General features: G+C 42.8%; 1 protein-coding gene across 2 annotated transcripts in view; it reads right to left on the bottom strand.

Annotated features, from left to right (window-relative positions):
- Positions 1-3,727: 3,727 nt before the first annotated feature.
- Positions 3,728-18,916, bottom strand: part of Gtf2e2 (general transcription factor IIE subunit 2) — a 42,974-nt gene continuing 27,785 nt past the window's right edge. For both annotated transcript variants that reach the window (XM_070016248.1, XM_070016247.1), the window contains exons 4-8: positions 17,869-17,976; positions 14,749-14,931; positions 12,573-12,666; positions 6,144-6,259; positions 3,728-4,240 (exon numbers count right to left, since the gene is read on the bottom strand). In XM_070016248.1, the coding sequence (XP_069872349.1) occupies positions 4,124-4,240; positions 6,144-6,259; positions 12,573-12,666; positions 14,749-14,931; positions 17,869-17,976 (618 nt within the window). In that variant the 3' untranslated portion in view covers positions 3,728-4,123. The remainder of the gene's footprint in view (positions 4,241-6,143; positions 6,260-12,572; positions 12,667-14,748; positions 14,932-17,868; positions 17,977-18,916) is intronic.

The raw sequence follows: 18,916 nt of genomic DNA, 5'->3' as shown, positions 1-18,916 counted from the left end.
TGGTTCTATCTGTAATCCTAGTCTACTCAGGAGGCAGAGGTAGAAAGATGAAGGTCTGAGGCTGGCCTTGGCAAAAGTACAAGACCTTTTATGAAAACTAAGCAAAAAGCAAAGAGATTCAGAACATAATTCAAGGCAAGGCCCTAAATTTAACTCCTATCAGAGAGAGGAAGGACAGTAGTAGGAAAGTATACATGAGACAGGTAATTTTGGAGTGGCAATTAAGCAAGACCCTTCATAACTCAAGATCTTTTTTGGTCGATTGTGGGGCTTGAACTCAGGACCTGGGAGCTTCTTTGTACTTAAGGTTAGTGCTCTACCACTCTGAGCCACACAGCCATTTCCAGTTTTCTAGGGGTTAACTGGAGATAGGAGTTTCATGGACTTTCTTGCCTGGGCTGGCTTTGAACCACAATCCTCAGATCTCAGCCTTCTACGTAGCTAGGATTACAGTCATGAGTCTAAAACTTTAAACGAGTTTTAGACAGGAAAACTGAAATTGAGCAGTTCAAAAAGCACTGCTGAGCTTTGGCATAAGTAATAGTTCCTAGGAACACACAATTAGAACCTGTATTAGAGATCTTGAAGACTGTCTCCTTGCAGAGCAAGGATGTGTTTGAGATGTAAAGTCAATCTCCAGATGTACTAGGGAGGAGGAGGAAGAGTACAGGCCACAAGATGAGCTAGTTCCAGATTCACAGAAATAACTTTTTCTGCCTTAAGACATTACACAAGATGGAAAATTTCCTGAATTCTAAATCAAGGGGGCCACATGAAGATATCTTCTGTGCCATGTTCTAGAGCTTGAAGGTAAGACAGAGATAAGATGGATGACAGTAGACAGAAAAGATTAAAAAGTAAAAAAGCTGTCTGATCAAAGCACTTGCTGATTTGAGTTTACCATAATACCATGTTTTAGCTTTTGGGTTGTTTTTTTGGGAGGCGGGGGGTGTTATAGTGCTTAAACTTAGGGCTCTGCAGTGCTTTTTTTCTGCTCATGGCAAGCACTTTGCCACTTGAACCACGCCTCCAATTCTAGCTTTTTTGCCAGTTAATTGGAGTCTCTCAGATTTCCGTGCTGGGGCTGGCTGCAACCCTCAATCCTGGTATTTGCCTCCAGAGCAGCTAAGATTACAAGTGTAAGCCATTGGCACCTAGCCTTTCTGTTTTGTTAATTATTGATCCCTTTATTGTTCTTATAAAGGTGATGTACAGAAGAGTTACAGCTTCATGAGTTAATGAGCCTTTTCCTTTTTCTTTTTTTTGGGGGGGAGGGGGGTCCGGTCATGGGGCCTGAACTCTGGGCCTGGGCACTGTCCCTCAGCACTTCAGCTCAAGGCTAGCACTCTACCACTTGAGCCACAGCACCACTTCCGGCTTTTTTATTTTTTTCTGCTTATGTGGTGCTGAGGAATCGAACCCAGGGCTTCATGCATGCAAGGCAAGCACTCTACCACTGAGCCACCTTCCCGATCCTTCTTTTCTTTTTTTAAATGTATGATGAGCTGGATACTGGTGGCTCATACCTGTAATCCTAGCTATTCAGGAATCTAAGATCTGAGGATTGAAGTTATTAGCAAGCAGCCTGAGCAGACAAATTCAATACTCCTCTGCAATTAACCAACAAAAAGCTGGAATTGAAATCCTGGTTCAAGTACCTGCCATGAGCAAAAAAACAGAGCAGCAAGGTCCTGAGTTTAAGTACTAGTACTGGTACATATCACATGCATAAAACACTGAATCTCATTTAATTTCAATCTGTAGTATGAGACCTATGGGTCAACCCAAAGAACCACAATAGATCACATAAATAGTACAGATAGAAAATAGACATAATAAAACAAAGAAATTTTCTGTAAATCACCATAGCCCTCAAAAAACTCCACATCCTGGTACACTGATAGGTCGTGTCTATAATCCCAGCTATACAGGATGGGAGGAATGAATTTAAGGCAAGTCTGGGTAAAAAGTTGGTGATATCTTCCATCGCAAACAACAACTAAGCATTGTGACATATACCTGTCATCCTAGTAGGCTGAGATCAGGAAGATCAGGGCTCCAGGCCAGCCTGAGCAACAGTTTGTAAAACCCCTTTTCTAGCAGAAAAAGCCAAGCAAGATGTTACATGCTTGTCTCCCAGTTACAATAGGAAGTAGAAGCAGAAGAAATCACTGTTTAGGCCAAAAGCAAGAATGTTTCTCAAAAATATTCGGAAGTTAGGCTGGGCACCAGTGGCTCACGCCTGTAATCCTGGCTACTCAGGAGGCTGAGATATGAGGATCACAGTTCAAAGCCAGCCCCAGCAGGTAACTCCATGAGACTCCTATCTCCAATAAACCACTAGAAAACCGGAAGTGGTGCTGTGGTTCAAGCGGTAGAGCACTCGCCTTGAACTGAAGGGCCCAGGGACAGCGCCCAAGCCCAGAGTTCAAGACACATAATTGACCAAAAAATAATAAACTTAAAAAAAAAAAATTCGTAAGTTGGATGCAGTTAGTCAATCCTAGCTACTTGGGAGGGGATCAGAGAATCACAATTTGAGACTAGCCTAGACAAAACAAAAATAAAAACAAAAAAAGTTTTCAAGACTTCATCTCAACCAATGCTGGTATAATGGTGTGTACCTGTTATACCACATTATAGAAGGAGCACAATAGTTTTGTACCTGTTATCCCATGAACAGACGGAAACACAAATAGGAAGATTATAGTCTAGGTCCACCTCAGCACAGAGAAAGACCTTACCTCTAAAGAACCCAATTTAAGTGCCAGGCGCTGGTGGCTCACACCTGTAATCCTAGCTACCTAGGATGAGGAGATCTGAAGATCACGGTTCAAAGCCAGCCCGGGCAGGAAAGCCCTTGAGACTCATCTCCAATAAACCACCAGAAAACCAGAAGTGGCACTGTGGCTCAAGTGGTAGAGTGCTTGACTTGAGCTAAAGAGCTGAGGAAGAGTGCCCAGGCCTAGAGTTCAAGCCCAATGACCCCCACCAAAAAAACAAATGTAAAAAGGGCCTGGCCAAATGGCTCAAGTAGTAGACCACCTGACTATCAAGCACAAGACCCTGCGTTCAATCCCCAGTACCAAATAGAAAAGGAAAAAAAAAAAAAACTCACATGTTTATGGTCCAGCTGGTCCACTGCTGGGCGACAGAGGGTGCCTCCAACCAGAAGAAATCTCAGGACAAGCTACACGAGGGCTGAAACACAGTGAAGCTCAAGTTCAGGCTGGCAAGTAAACTCTTTCAGTGAGGTGCTGGTAGCTCACACCTCTAATCCTAGCTTCTCTGGAGGCTAAAATCTTTAGGATCAAGGTCCAAAATTAGAAAAGCCCAAGAAACTCCAAAATAGCCAACAAAAAAATCCAGCTGGAGATGTCACTGAAGTAGTAGAGTGCCAAACATGAGCAAGCAAGCTGAGCTTGCACAGGCCAAGTTCAAACCCCAGTACTTGGGAAGGGAGACTCAAACTCTTCCCATCCTCATTCAAGATGGTAGCAGACTGTGAAGCTACAAGAAAACACTACTAGTTACAGCTCTATTTAGTGTACATTTATTGCTTAACTTGATAGCAAGAGGCACATCTTGTATTCCAATCAGGAAATCCACATGCTGGGCGGTAATGTGCAGACTCCAATCTTTGTAACATCCCAAACCCTCAGCCTGGGACATCAAGGACTGAAGTCGCCTGTCACCACCTCCAAAAATGAAAAGAACCCACCAATGCTTAAGAATTTTTCTTCAATGATTTTTATTATAAATACACGCTTTTGGAATAAACAAATGTGGCATTCAAGACTATTTGCCAACTTGCTCTAAATTAAGTAATAAAGAGGAAAATGGAACCAGAAACCATTTAGAAAGAAATAAATAGCAGGCACCTGCCTGCTATGCTAAGTGCCTTTCTCCCAAGAAGTAACAGAAGGTCACTGGGCTATCACATTGTTCCTGGCCTACTCAGTTAAAATAAGCTTTGGGGTTGGTGACCCACACTGGCTCTGTAAACGATTGCTCCTCTCCAACCCTGAGAAGCATCTGGGAAGACTCTGTCTTCAGATCCCAAGCATCAACAAAGGAGACTGTGATTGTGTCTGTAATTCTTTGTTCAATGACCAAGTGTCCCCTATTTGCTGGGGGTAATGTCCGAATAATCCTTCAGTACTCCAGCCAAGTGTTCATTGTGAGTCTTAAAACGCCGCTTTTTCTGTGAAGCAGGTTTTTTCCTTCTCTGAATCGGGGCCTGAAAGAAAGGGCAACAGTTAGGACACAGGGCAGTACTAACATCCCAGAAAAGATACGGAGCTGGACTTCCCTACTTTGTGGCCAGACTCAGAATACTCAACCTCCAAGGGGATCTGATGCTTTCTGTTAAGTAACAGCCAAATGCCCAACAAGAAGAAATGGGTGTCATGCCTGTAATCCTAACTACTCAGGTGACTGAGATCTGAGGATATAAGTTTGAAACCAGCCCAAGCAGGAAAAGGATGTGAGATTCTTTTGTTTTTTTTGTTTTTTTTTTTTTGGGGGGGGGGTCCGGTCGTGGGTCCTGAACTCTGGGTCTGGGCACTGTCCTTCAGCTTTTCAGCTCAAGGCTAGCACTCTACCACTTGAGCCACAGTGCCACTTCCGGCTTTTTTTTTTCTTTTGCTTATGTGGTGCTGAGGAATCGAACCCAGGGCCTCATGCATGCAAGGCAAGCGCTCTACCACTGAGCCACCTTCCCAGCCCCCGATGTGAGACTCTTTATCTCCAACTAAGCATCACAAAACTAGAAGTGGAGCTCAAATTAGTAGAATGCTAGCCTTGAGCACAAAAGCTTAGGGACAGTGCCCAGACCCTGAGTTAAAGCCCCATGACAAAAAAATAAGAAGAAGAAAGGAAGAAAGAAAAGAAAAAGAAGAAACAGGCTGGCACTAAACAGAGCCAGAACTATTCTAGGCCCTAAGCAGATGAAACAAGAGACGGTGAAGCTCTGTGTCTTATCTGTTATCAAGACTAATAATAAACCAGCCATCATCATTTTGTAAGAACTTATATACCAAAACATGAAAATGCAGAAAAACTACAAAATGTTTGTCATATTCTCTATTCTATATACTTAAAATATTAATTTTCCATAATTTAAAAAATTCCATCGTTTAATAGTAGGAGATCAGGAAGGTCTTCAATTATAATCACTCATGGAGAGTTCATTGACAATAGACCTTCCCTTTTTAGGAATTTAAAAATTCACAGATTAGCTGGGTGCTGGTAGCTCACACCTGTAATCCTAGCTACTCAGGAGGCTGAGATCTAAGGTTCAAAGCCAGCCAGGGCAGGAAAGTCCGTGAGACTCATCTCCAATAAAGCACCAGAAAATGGAAGTGGCACTGTGGCTCAAGTGGTAGAGCGCTAGCCTTGAGCTGAAGAGCTGAGGGACAGTGCCCAGGCCCAGAGTTCAAGCCCCACAACCAAACAAAAAAAATTTTTTTTCACTGAGCCCATAGGCATGTGGGGGAAAAAAAAGCCACAAAAATGACAAGCTACTAAGCACAGAGTGAAAGAAAAGATGGAGGCACTAAATGGCAGGCTGGGGTGGCAGTGAGTCCCAGTCCATCTTGTTTTTGGACTACAGGTGGATGCTGTGGTTACCTGGTCCCCATCAGTGTTACCAGTCCTTGTGTGATTACTAACACCTCCTTTGGTCAGGATTTAGGGCTTATAAGACAAAAATTACCTGGTTCCTAAAGGTAGGAAATAGGCAGTGCTAGCCTCCAAGTCTGAGATGACAGAAGGAAGGGAAAGACGCATAATTTAGGTGTGAGAGGGCAAGCAAGAGATGAGGCTCCTTTTAGAAACTGGGGCAAGGGTGTACAGAGAGTGAGAAGTGAGTGAGCAGCATCAAGCTGCAGCAGCAGGAGGTGTGGCTGTGGCTCAGGGCCCAGCACTGCAGGACAGGCTGCAGAATAGTGGGAACACTCCCCCAGGCTCAGCAAACTACACCCAACACATCAGACATGATCTGGGTTGCACTGGACCAAATCACTCCATTAGCCAGAAAAAAAACTTGGGAAGAGGGAATCACAAGTGCCCTTCAGAGAACAGAAGGGCACGCAGCTAGCAGTCCAGAGGACAGTTAAACCCAGCTTCTAGGGATTACATACCACTTTCTTTGGTCCAGACTCCTGCATTGAGGAAATACCCTGTCGCTTCAGATATTCTTCAATTTTCTCCTCATCCATTGAGTCCACAGTGACACTCCTCCACAGTTTCTGGAATTCTGTACAAGACAGTAGTTACATTACCACCAATGTGATCAAATCTAGGCTTCACTGGGTGCCAGTGGCCCATACTTGTAATCATAGCTACTCAGGAGGCCAAGATCTGAGAACTGTGGTTCAAAGACAGCCCAGGCAGGAAAGTACATGAGACACTTATTTCGTTAACTACTAGAAGACCCAGAAGTGGCACTATGTCTCAGCGAGTGGCTGAAGAATGGGGCCCCTTGATGCTTCATTCACTGCACTTGGTACATAAAATCGAGAGTGGCATGCCAGTTTATAAAAACCTTCTCACTCAGAGGTAAATGCAGGGGCTGGGAATGTGGCTTAGTGGTAGAGTGCTTGCCTAGCATGTGTGAAGCTCTGGGTTCGATTCCTCAGTACCACATAAACAGAAAAAGCTGGAAGTGGCACTGTGGCTCAAGTGGTAGAGCGCTAGCCTTGAGCACTGAGAGGCTCAAGGATAGTGCCCAGGCGAGGAGGGAGGAGGGAATAGGGGGAAGAGGAGGAGGAGGAGGAGGAGGAAGAGGAGGAATACAGACCTCTAAGACAAAGAGTCCAGCCTACATCATATCCTCTAGAGTCCCAGGGTCCCTCTGCAATATCATTATTGTAGCAGGCAAAAGAAATCAGCCAAGCATGGCCTCACATCTGTAATGCTGTCTTAACTAACAGCTGCTAGGGGCAGTAGTGCCCAACTATCATACAGTTTTAATATATAGTTATTATAATTATCACAAAATTCTAATTTTTAGTTTATTATTTAAAAGCATGGTACTTTGTTCTGTTGTTTTTGCAAGACTGGGACTGAACTCAGGGCCTCAAGCTTACCAGGCAGGTGCTCTATCACTTTAGCCACCAGCCCCTTTTCAAGGTAGGATCTCACTTTATGCCCTGGCAAACTTTTCTATCTGGGCTGGTCTAGAACCGTAATCCTCCCATTCTCAGCCTCCTAAAAGTAGCTAGGTGGGGCTGAGAAGGTGGCTCTGTGATAGAATACTTGCCTTCCATGCATGAGGCCCTGGGTTCGATTTCTCAGCACCACATAAGCAGAAAAAGCCACAAGTGGCTCTGTGGCTCAAGTGGTAGAGTGATAGTCTTGAGCTGAAGAGCTGAGGGAGAGCACCCAAGCCCCGAGCTCAGGCCCCAAGACAAACCAAAAAAAAAAAAAAAAAAGTAGCTAGACACAAGCCACTAAGCCACTAACACCCACCTACCACTTACTTTGCAGCCATAGTTTAAAGACAATGTGATAGAATGAATAGTGTAGTTACAGTAAAGGACATAAAATTATTGCTTAAAATTTACTAGAGTTGTTGTGGGAAGTGTCATATGAAAGAATAATTCAGCTATTTGACTATGAATCTGCTAAATTGCAATTTATCAATACTTGATGAAAATTTGTAGTATCAGCAGTATTTATAACTGGACATGCGTGGCTGACACCTGTAATCATAGCTACACAGCAAGCTGAGATCTGAACTGGGGTTCAAAGCTGATCCAGGCAGCAAGGTCTGTGAGACTTATCTCTAATTAGCCAATGAAGAGCCAGAAGTGGTGCTGTGGCTCTAAGTGGTAGGGTGCTACCCTTGAGCAAAAAGCTCAAGGACAGAGTCTAGGACCTGAGTTCATGCCCCACAACCACCACCAACACAACAAACTCATAACTAGGTATGATAACATGTGTGTGTGATGCTTAGAGTATTGTATTTGTACTACTCTGCATTTCTCTTTGTATAACAAAAAAGGTAAAGAAGAAAAAGTGTGTCTGAAAAAGAGCTCAGGGTAAGACTTAAATGGTAGCTACTAAGAAGAGTCCTAAATTAGAGACAGAAAAATAGCAAGAACAAGAGAGTGAGAGAGCGAATGTGTGTGTGTTTTGATCCTGGAGCTTCAACTCAGGGCCTGGACACTGTCCTTGAGCTTTTTGTACAAAACTAACCACTCTACCACTTGAACAACAGCTCTCCTTCTGGCTTTTCTTGGTAGAGATAAAAGTTCTGGGGATTTCCTGCTGCTGGCTTTGAATCCCAATCCTCAGATCTTGGCCACCTGAGTAGCTAGGATTATGGATAGGCGTGAGCCAATGGTGCCTGGCAAGTCCTGAATTCTACAGAGAAAAGTGGAAATGCTTAAGGTTGCAGCTGAAAACAAGTTAGCAGCAATAGGGGAAAAGTCAAGTCACTGAATTCTCATGGGAAACAGCAAGACAGTTATGTAACTGCAAAACATCACTGCAGATGTGTCTAAATGCTTAAATGACTATTTTTTGTTGTTGTTGGTCATGGGCTTCAACTCAGGGCTTCAACTCAACGCTGTCCCTGAGCTCTTTCTCTCAAGGCTAACACTCTACAACTTTGAGCCACAATTCCACTTCTGGTTTTCTGGTGGGTAGAGAGACAGAAAGACAGGCAGGCAGACAGGCAAGTAGACAGGCAGGCAGGCAGGCAGACACGCAGGCAGACACGCAGGCAGGCAGGCAAACAGACAGACAGACAGTGGGTAGAGAGACAGAAAGACAGGCAGGCAGGCAGGCAGGCAGACACGCAGGCAGGCAGGCAGGCAGGCAGGCAGGCAGGCAGGCAGGCAAACAGACAGACAGACAGACAGACAGACACAGACACAGACACAGACACAGACACACACACACACACACACACACACACACACACACACGAGTATGGGGGCTGGGAATGTGGCTTAATGGTAGAATGCTTGCCTAGCATGCATGAAGCCCTGGGTTCCATTCCTCAGTACCACATAAACACAAAAAGCCAGAAGTGGTGCTGTGGCTCAAGTGGTAGAGCACTAGCCTTGAGCAAAAGAAGCTCAGGGAGAGTGCCCAGGCCGAGTTCAATCCCCAGGACTGGTGAGAGGAGAGAGGGAGAGAGAGAGGGAGAAAGAGGGGAAGAGAGGGAAGGAGAAAGAGAGTGAGAGGGGGAGGGAGAAAGTGAGAGGGGGAGGGAGGGAGAGGGAGAGGGAGGGAGAGGAGGAGAGAAGGGGAGGGGGGGGAAGGGGGGAGAGAGAGGGAGGGAGACAGGGAGACAGAGAGAGACAGAGACAATCTTATGGACTTTCTTGCCCAGGCTGATTTCAAACTGTGATCCTCAGATCCCAGCCTCCTGAGTAGATTACAGACATGAACCACTGTTGCCCAGCTTGAAATGACTCTTTGCTACCTGCTTCGTCAAATAAAAACTACACAAGTCCAAGTGAAGGGTTGGATAAGTAAGGAGGCAAACAGGATCAAAACAACTAGTATCTCGGTATTGTATTTCCAATACTATAAAAGTACTTAAAAATAGCTAATAATGAGGGCTGGAGACAGGGCTTACCTGGTAGAGTCCAATGTGCATGAAGTTATGTTCAAACCCCAACAAAAATAAAAGTTTGTAAATATACTCATGAATTCTAGCACTGTTACTTATATTGATTCATTATCGTCATGAAATGGTGAGACTGTGCAGATGCAGACTCTCAGAGGATATCTTACCTATTCCTTTTAAACCATTCTCAACACTACATTTACACTACATCTAAATGAGATACTAATTTAACAATTTTTTCTTGGTCATGGGGCTTGAACTCTGGGCCTGGGCGCTGTCCCTCAGCTCTTCAGCTCAAAGCGAGTGCTCTACCACTTGAGCCACAGTGCCACTTCCTGTTTTTTTTGTTTTTGTTTTTGTTTTTGTTTTTTTCCAGGGCTGAGGATCGAACCCAAAGCCTTGTGCGCGCTGGGTGGGCGCCCTTCTGCTGGGCTAAACACCCCCACCCGCCACTTCCTGTTTTCTGGTGGTTAATTGGAGATAAGAGTTTCAGAGACTTCCCTGGCCCCACTGGTTTTGAACCTTGATACTCAGATCTCAACCTCCTGAGTAGTTACGATTCCAAGTACGAGCTACCAATACCCAGCCTAACAAAATAACAACGAAATAAGTTGTTTGCATAGGCCCAACTAGTCTGTATTCACTTGTCTGATCAATTACTGTACAGGAAACTGTCTCCCTATTTGAGCTATATCATTCTGGAGAGAATCCAGTAGTTAGCCTGAAAGCTAACTACTCCACATTTCCTCCTAGGGCCCAGACTGCCACCTAGTGGCTACAGTAAGTATTGTCATCATTACAATAAAAAACAGTATCTGTTCAAATGTGTCATTTTTTTTTTTTTTTTTGGTTGGTTGTGGGGCTTGAACTCTGGTCCTGGGCACTGTCCCTCAGCTCATCAGCTCAAGGCAAGCACTCTACCACTACTTCCAGTTTTCTGAGTGGTTTACTCAAGATAAGAGTCTCACAGACTCCTGTCCAGGCTGGCTTTGAACCATGATCCTCATATGTCAGCCTCCTGAATAACTAGGATTATAGGTGTGAGCCACCGACATCCGTCAAATGTGTCATTTTCTCCCTCTCCCCTAGCGATGGAACCTGGAACCCAACTTTCACATTGCTAGGCAAAGGCTCTGAGTTATAACTCATCCCAAGACATGTCAATTTTCAGTTAATCTGATGTGGAAATACAAAGCAAAAATTCTTTGCATTTTTAACATTTTATTAATTTTTTTAAATATGTGATTTATGTGATATTGGCATTTTCAACCAAAAACTTACGTTTTACCCATGAGGTTCCTATACAAGTTCCCCACAAGTGTCACTCCAGCACTGTATGAACACAAATCAGAAGCCTACTGTCAACTGAAAATGCTATGAGTCATAATGCTTGCTTAGCCAGGCACTGCTCAGGTCAAAAATGCCCAAAATGGCCTGGCAAAAAAAGCTCAGGGAGGGTTGGGAAGGTGGCTCAATGGTAGAATGCTTGCCTTGCATACATGAGACCCTGGGTTCAATTTCCCAGCACCACATAAGCAGAAAAAGCCAGAAGTGGCGCTGTAGTAGTAGATTGCTAGTCTTGAGCTGAAGAGCTGAGGGACAGCGCCCAGGCCAAGTTCAGGCCCATGACCAACAAAAAAAAAAAAGCTCAGGGACAGTGCTCAGGCCCTGAGGTTCAAGCCTCAGGTTTGGCGCACAAAAATAAATAAATAAATACTACAAATTTATAGTAAAACTTCAGTTTATTTGCTTAAAGAGGAATTTCAATCTAAAGAAGCCAAGAAATTTCTCACCCTAAACACTTTGCTTTACATTATAAATACCAATAAAAATATAGCTGGGCAACAGTGGTTCATGCCTGTAATACCACTCAGGAGGTTAAGATCTGCAGTTCAAGACCAGCCCAGGCAGAAAACGGTCCATGAGATTCTTAGCTCCAATTAACCTCCAGAAAAACACAAGTGATGCTGTAGCTCGAAGTGGTAAGAGAACTAGCCTTGAGCAAAAAGCTCAGGGGCAGCATGCAGGCCTGAGTTCAAGCCCCATAACTGACAAAAAACCCCACTAAAATACAAAATATAGGCATTATATATTTGAAGTAGAGTAACATTTAGTATACTACAACAAAACATTATCTTTCAATTCTCACATTTATAGTTGGGCCTGGCACATACTCAGCAGACTGAATCAGGAACAGCCTAAGCTCTGCAGTCAGACCCTATCTCAAAAAAACTGAACAAAGGGCTGGGAAGGTGGCTCAGTGGTAGAGTGCTTGCCTCGCATGCATGAGGCCCTGGGTTTGATTCCTCAGCACCACATAAGCAGAATAAAAAAGCCGGAAGTGGCACTGTGGCTCAAGTGGTAGAGTGCTAGCCTTGAGATGAAGAGCTGAGGGACAGCGCCCAGGCCCAAAGTTCAGGCCCCACGACCGGACCCAAAAAAAAAAAAAAAAAAACTGAACAAAATCAGGGCTGGGAAGGTAACTCAGTGGTAGAGCATTTGCCTTGCATGCCTGAGGCCCTGGGTTCGATTCCTCAGCACCACATAAGCAAAAAGAAAAAAAGCCGAAAGTGGGCTGTGGCTCAAGTGGTAGAGTGCTAGCCTTGAGCTGAAGAGCTGAGGGACAGCGCCCAGGCCCAGAGTTCAGGCCCCACAACGGGACCCAAAGAAAAAAAATTAAAAAAAAAAAAAAAAACTGAACAAAATCAAACAAAAAACGCTTATTTGATGTAGGAACCACCTGTTGTTTCTAGGAATTGATGATATTGAAAAAGCATTTAATATTTAAATTATAGCTGCATTATAAATATAAATCTTATGGGCTGGGAAGGTGGCTCAGTGGTAGAGTGCTTGCCTTGCATGCCTGAGGCCCTGGGTTCGATTCCTCAGCACCACATAAGCAAAAAGAAAAAAAAAAAATAAATAAATATAAATCTTAATCACCCTAAAACTAATATACTTGTAAACTAAAAGTACAAAGACTCACCTTCATCCACAGAAAACTGACAGCTCTTATCATTGAAGAAAAGTATTTTTTTCTTGTCAGGACGATTAACCATTAGTATCTGGTCTCCTAAAGCCTTAAACATAAAAGAACTTTTCAGTAAACATAAAAGAACTTTTTACCTCGGGAAACAATTGAGTTGCACAACAAAAGCCTCCTTTTAACTTGCAGCAGGCCATTTGGGTCTATGGCACCAGTTTCAGTATCTGAGAGTTCTATTTTTAAGGATGGCCATTTTGTTGTATTATACTTAGAAGTCCTCCAAAGAGCTACAATAAAACTCAATTACTATTTGGGTCTAGTGGACTCTTACTATGCTAAGATCACTGTCCTCTATTTGAAATAGTTTACTACTTTATCATTATCCATTCTTTCCAACAGAGCTTTTCAGAAGCTCACATACCATGAAATGGAAGAATGCCTGACTCATCTAGAACTGTAAGGCAATAGCAAAAGCAATAGTCAGCTTTTGTTTTCTCACTGCATTGCCCCAAATACTTCATTAGCTTTCCAGAAGCTAAAGAAGGCTACAGAAGGCTTTGCTGTCTAGAAGTTTTGACTGTAAATACTTGATAGTACAGAACAAAGACCACAAAGAAATAAGGCATTGTCGAAGACATGTACCCTGGCTACATTTTTCTCTTTTTCAGATTTTTTTTGTTATAACATTTATAGACGAGATGTGTATAATGATCCTAACATCTTCATACAGAGGAGAATCCAGACATAGTTGAAATGACAATAACAAGAAAGAGAACAAAGCCGAGCACTGGTGGCTTACACCTGTAATCCTAGCTACTCGGGAGGCTAAGAGTTCAAAGCCAGCCAGGGCAGGAAAGTCTGTGAGACTCTTATCTCCAACTAAATCACAGAAAAAGCCTCAAGTCTGTAGCTTAAGGGGTAGCTAGCCTTGAGCAAAAGGAGCTCAGAAACAGCACCTAGACTCAAGAGCTCAAGCCTCAGGACCAGGAAAAAAATGTTTCTAGGGCTGGGAAGGTGGCTCAGTGGTAGAGTGCTTGTCTTGCATGTATGAAGCCCTGGGTTTGATTCCTCAGCACCACATAAGCAGAAAAAGCCAGAAGTGACACTGTGGCTCAAGTGGCAGAGTGCTAGCCTTGAGCTGAAGAGCTGAGGGACAGCACCCAGGCTCAGAGTTCAAGTCCCATGACTACAAAAAAAAAAAATTTCTACACAGTAAGTATTATATAAATATATACGTTTAAAAAATTAAAAGGAAGGAATTCTCGACTAGCTTGTACTTTACCCAGAAGTTCATCACACACAGGTTTTTTTTGTTGTTGTTTTCTTTGTAGGTCAATTGTGGAGCTTAAACTCTCTAGGCCTAGTACTGTCTGAGCTTTTTTGCTCAAGGCTAACACTCTACCACTTTTGAGCCACAGTTCCACTTCCTGTTTTCTGGTGGTTAACTGGAGATAAGAGTCTCATGGACTTTTCTGCCCAGGCTGGCTTTGAATCACAATCCTCAGATCTCAGCCTCCTGAGTAGCTAGGATGAGCCACTGGCACCTAACTTCACACAAAATTTTGTGTAAGCGTCTAACACTTGGCTCTGTTAAGGGGATAAGCATTTGCCAAAACTTACTAGATACAGAGGTTCATTGCATTAAAATCTTATTTATCTTGTATTTCTCTCTAGTCCCTGCTAAGTCCTTATTAAAATTTCTAATAAAGCGCTTTGCACTATAATTTTATACTTATGTAAAATATTCCTAAAATGCTGGGTGCTGGTGGCTCATGCCTATAATCCTAGCTATTCGGGAGGCTGAGATCTGAGGATTGTGGTTTGAAGTCAGTGGGGGCAGGAAAAGTCCATGAGACTTTTATCTCCAATTAACCACCAAAAATCCGGAAGTGGCACTGTGGCTCAAAGTGGTAGAGTGCTAGCCTTAAGCAGAAAGGCTCACAGACAGTACCCAGGCCTTGTGATCAAGTTCCACAACCAACCTATTTATCTATTCCTAAAATGTTTTAATATATTTTAAGATTGTAGTACTCATGAATTGGAAAACTTCTGTTTTTCAATAGTGTTAAAATGTCAATCATACTCAAGCAAAACATTACTTACTACAACCTCACATATATTGTTGGAGACTTTAAAAGTAATTCATTTCTTAAATATATTTCAATCATGAAGTTACCTTGACAGCTTTCTGGGAATTAGGAAGTCCTTCTTCTATGTCCTCTAAAAGAATTCCCCCTAACCCTCGCTGATCATGCTGATCCAAGAGGCGAAGGAGGGCCTTCTTATCTTTTAAGTTGTGCTTGGGCTTGAAGGCGTATTTTCCATCTATTACTTCAATTTTGGGATTGTTTACTAAAGCCTGTAACAGTGACACAATTTGGATGGTCAAAAAAGGACACTTCATATCTGTTCTTAAATGTGAACAGTAATCAATACAGAGACAAGCTAAAAGTGCATTTTAACCATCACATCCAAAACACTAGACATCAGAATCCCACAACAGCAGCTAACCCCTCAGCTAACCCCCTCAGCATGGAGCTGTTTTAATTTTTTAAATTATCACAACTTCTCTGAAGAAAGCTTAACTTACATTCTTCCAGAACTTAAACTGGGTAAGAATAAAATACCTATTCATATTAAGTGACAAAGTAAACTGGGCATTACCCATCCCATATCCGAAGTTTAATTACAGTATACTGGCATGTCCATGAGGACACTGCCCTGGAATAAAGAACCAATAACCAGACTCCCTACATGCTACCTGCTGCATAGTTAAAGGCCAAATAAGTGCCAGAAGACTATCAGCTTCAATAATACTGATAAACTACATCATTTTACATTATAAGAACCAAACACTACATTTCTCTTGATAAAATAAATTGAATTATATTATGAAAACTATATTTTTGTTTGAGAGAGGAGTAGCCCAGACTGGCCTGGAACTTGCAGCCCTCCTGCCTCACCCTCCCATGCACCAAGATTGCAGACATGTGCCCGAGCTACATGTGTTCTTTTCTCTTTTTCAGTTTTTTTTGTTTATATATATGATATTAGATAAGATATAGAATAATATATTGTATATATATATATATATACACACACATATATATATATACACACACACACACATATATATATACACATACATATACTTTTCTATCACTAAGTCAAAGCTCTACTTCTGGCTCTTTCAGGAGATAGTTTATTGGAGTTAAGAATCTCACAGGGGGCTGGGAAGGTAGCTCAGTCAGTGGTAGAGTGCTTGCCTTGCATGCATGAGGCCCTGGGTTCGATTCGTCAGCACCACATAAGCAAAAAAGAAAAAAGCCCGAAGTGGCACTGTGGCTCAAGTGGTAGAGCGCTAGCCTTGAGCTGAAGAGCTGAGGGACAGTGCCCAGGCCCAGAGTTCAGGCCCCCTGACTAGACCCAAAAAAAAAAACAAACCAACAACTCACAGACTTTCCTTCTCACGCCATCTTTGAATCTGATCCTCAGATCTTAGCCTCTTGAGTAGCTAGGATTATAGGTGTGAACCACTAGGCCCCGGCATACTTTTGTTTCTTGAGACAGGGTCTCACCATATATCTTAAGCTGTCCTGGAACTTGATATTTAGCCCAAACTGGCCTTGAACTCATAACCCTCCTACCTCAGCCTCCCTACTCCTGTGTGTGCCACCATAACTGGCTCACTTTGGATCTTTAGAATTTGACACTGGTCTCAAACAATAATCTCCTTTGTCATCATTTAATATAGACCCACAAGAAAATAGTTTAAAATGTTATTCATAAGCTGGGTGCTGGTGGCTCATGCCTGTAATCCTAGCAGGCCAAGATCTGAGGACTGTGGTTCAAAAAATCCAGCCCAGGCAAGAAAGTTTGTGAGACTCATCTCCAATTAAAACCAGAAGTGGCACTGTGGCTCAAGTGGTAGAGCACTAGTCCTGAGTGAGAAAGCTCAGGGACAGTGCCCAGGTCTTAGAGTGAGTCCAAGCCTCACAACAACAACAACAACAAAGTTTTTCATTTCCAAATTATCATGGTATGTGTGTTGGGCTTCCTTCAAATGGAGTTTAAATGTTCATGAAAATAATTTATATAACTACAGTAATAGTATAATAAAGTAATTTGCTATCCCTCTCGTATGTTATACCTAAAGCATGTCTTTAAAAATGCAATTTACAAGTATGTAAACTATAAGTATGTAAACTATAAATACACTCAAAATACACCAATTAATCTGAAAATCAAAGTGAAATTGGTACCTTGACTTCTTCACAAATTTTATGCTGAAGTCTAAACTCTTAAGATTTAAGTAAATACATACTTTAAAATTATGGTGAAACTACTAAGCCCAAACTACTCATAGAAATGTTTAAAACAATGTCGGGCGCTAGTGGCTCACACCTGTAATCCTAGCTACTCAGGAGGCTGAGATCTGAGGATCCTGGTTCAAAGCCAGCCCGGGCAGGAGAGACCGTGAGACTCCTATCTCCAATAACTACCAGAAAAACCGGAAGTGGCGCTGTAGCTCAAGTGGTAGAGCGCTCGCCTTGAGCTGAAGAGCTGAGGGACAGCACCCAGGCCCAGAGTTCAAGCCCCATGGCTGACCAAAAAAAAAAAAAAAAGAAATGTTTAAAACAAAAAAAAGTTGGATATAGTGACTCATTCCTGCAATTCTAGCTTCTCAGGATGCTTTGTTCATGTCCAGCCTCGGTCACAAAGTTCACAAGACCTCTTCTCAACCCATAGGGTATAGCACAAGCCTGATATCCTAAACTTTCTGAGATGTTGAGATTGGGAGGGCTGTGGTCCCAGGCCAGCCTGGGAAGAAAAGTCTACCAGGTTTTATCTTAATGAAGAAATGGGTAAGGTGGCATGTGCCTGGCATCTTCAGCAACTATAAGAAGCCTAAAAATAGGCAGAATGTGGTCCAGACATATACCTGGGTAGGAAGCAGGCCCTATCTTAAAGATAACCTGAAAAAAACAGGGCTGGAGACTTGGCTCACTGATAAAGAGTACCTGCCTAGGAAAGGTGAGTTCAAATTCTAGCACTGAAAAAATCTACATCACTTCTTTAATAAAGAGCACTATTATCAAGCATTAATCAGAATTCCGTATACCAAGAATGCTGAAGGTGAGGGCATGACTCTGAGGAAGAGTGCTTTGCACAGAGGCCCTGGGTTTAATCAGTATCAACACACACACACATACACAAGAAGAACAGAAATCCTCTAGCTACAGCAATTATGTCTTCATAATTGACTGCTCCTTTGACAATATTAGCCTATTCATACCTCAGTCATTAGCCATTGTTTCTGCTTGAGTCCAATGTCTAAATGCTGGGTTTCATCCAAAATCTCTTCTAATGTCAGAGGGTGTGTATCTCCTCGCTGGTGCCGAGTCTATAAAGGGAAGAAGTGATAATTACAAGCTTTTTTAAATGCTAGAGGCAGATGCATTAAATCGAAGTTATACAGAAGATCTATCTTTTTAGGAATGTGGAATATGCTTTTGAGGCAGTGTGACCAGAGTGAACAGGAACATGGACTATGAAACCATACAGAATTGGACTTAAAACTCCTGGCTAGATGAAATTCAAAGTAAACTGAGTGCAGTTATTTGTAACTCATATCACATAGAATTAACCTAACAGAAGAATGCGAACAGAGGATGCAGACAAACACAAAAAGATTAAACTTATACCAAGGAATGTCTCACCTCTCAGACTATTGGTCAGAGTACAATATAGTATAAGCATCAGAAAAAGCAAAATGAGGCCAGGCACAGGGACTGTAATTCGAGACACATGGGAGATGGAGGCCAGAGAAGCATCATTTGAGGCCAGCCTGAGCAAAAATGTTGGGTATGGAGGTACATGCCTGTCATTCTAGCTGGTTGAGAAGCAAAAAGAGGAGAATTATATAGTCCAGGCTGGCAAAAGCAGAACTTATCTATCCCAAAAATACAAGCCAGGTGTCAGTGGCTCACACCTACAATCCTAACTACTCAGAAGACTGAGATCTGAGGATTGCAGTTCAAAGCCAGCCTGGGCAGAAAGTCTATGAGACTCTTATCTCCAGTTAACCAACAGAATAACCAGAAGTAGAGCTGTGGCTCAAAGTGGGAGAATGCTAGTCTTGAGCAAAATAGCCCTAGGACAGCACCCAGGCCCTGAGTTCAAGCCCCATGACCAACACCCACTTCCCCCCAAAAAAAGTAAACAAAAGGGGCTAGAGGAGGCAGAAGTAGTACATTCAAAAGTACATTGATGGGGGCTGGGAAGGTGGCTCAGTGGTAGAGTGCTTGCCTTGCATACATGAAACTCTGGATTCAATTCCTCAG

Source organism: Dipodomys merriami, unplaced genomic scaffold, assembly GCF_024711535.1.
Source record: "Dipodomys merriami isolate MVZ:Mamm:240054 unplaced genomic scaffold, mDipMer1.0.p SCAF_12, whole genome shotgun sequence".
Taxonomy (NCBI): domain Eukaryota; kingdom Metazoa; phylum Chordata; class Mammalia; order Rodentia; family Heteromyidae; genus Dipodomys; species Dipodomys merriami.
This window is presented reverse-complemented; position numbering and strand designations above follow the sequence as displayed.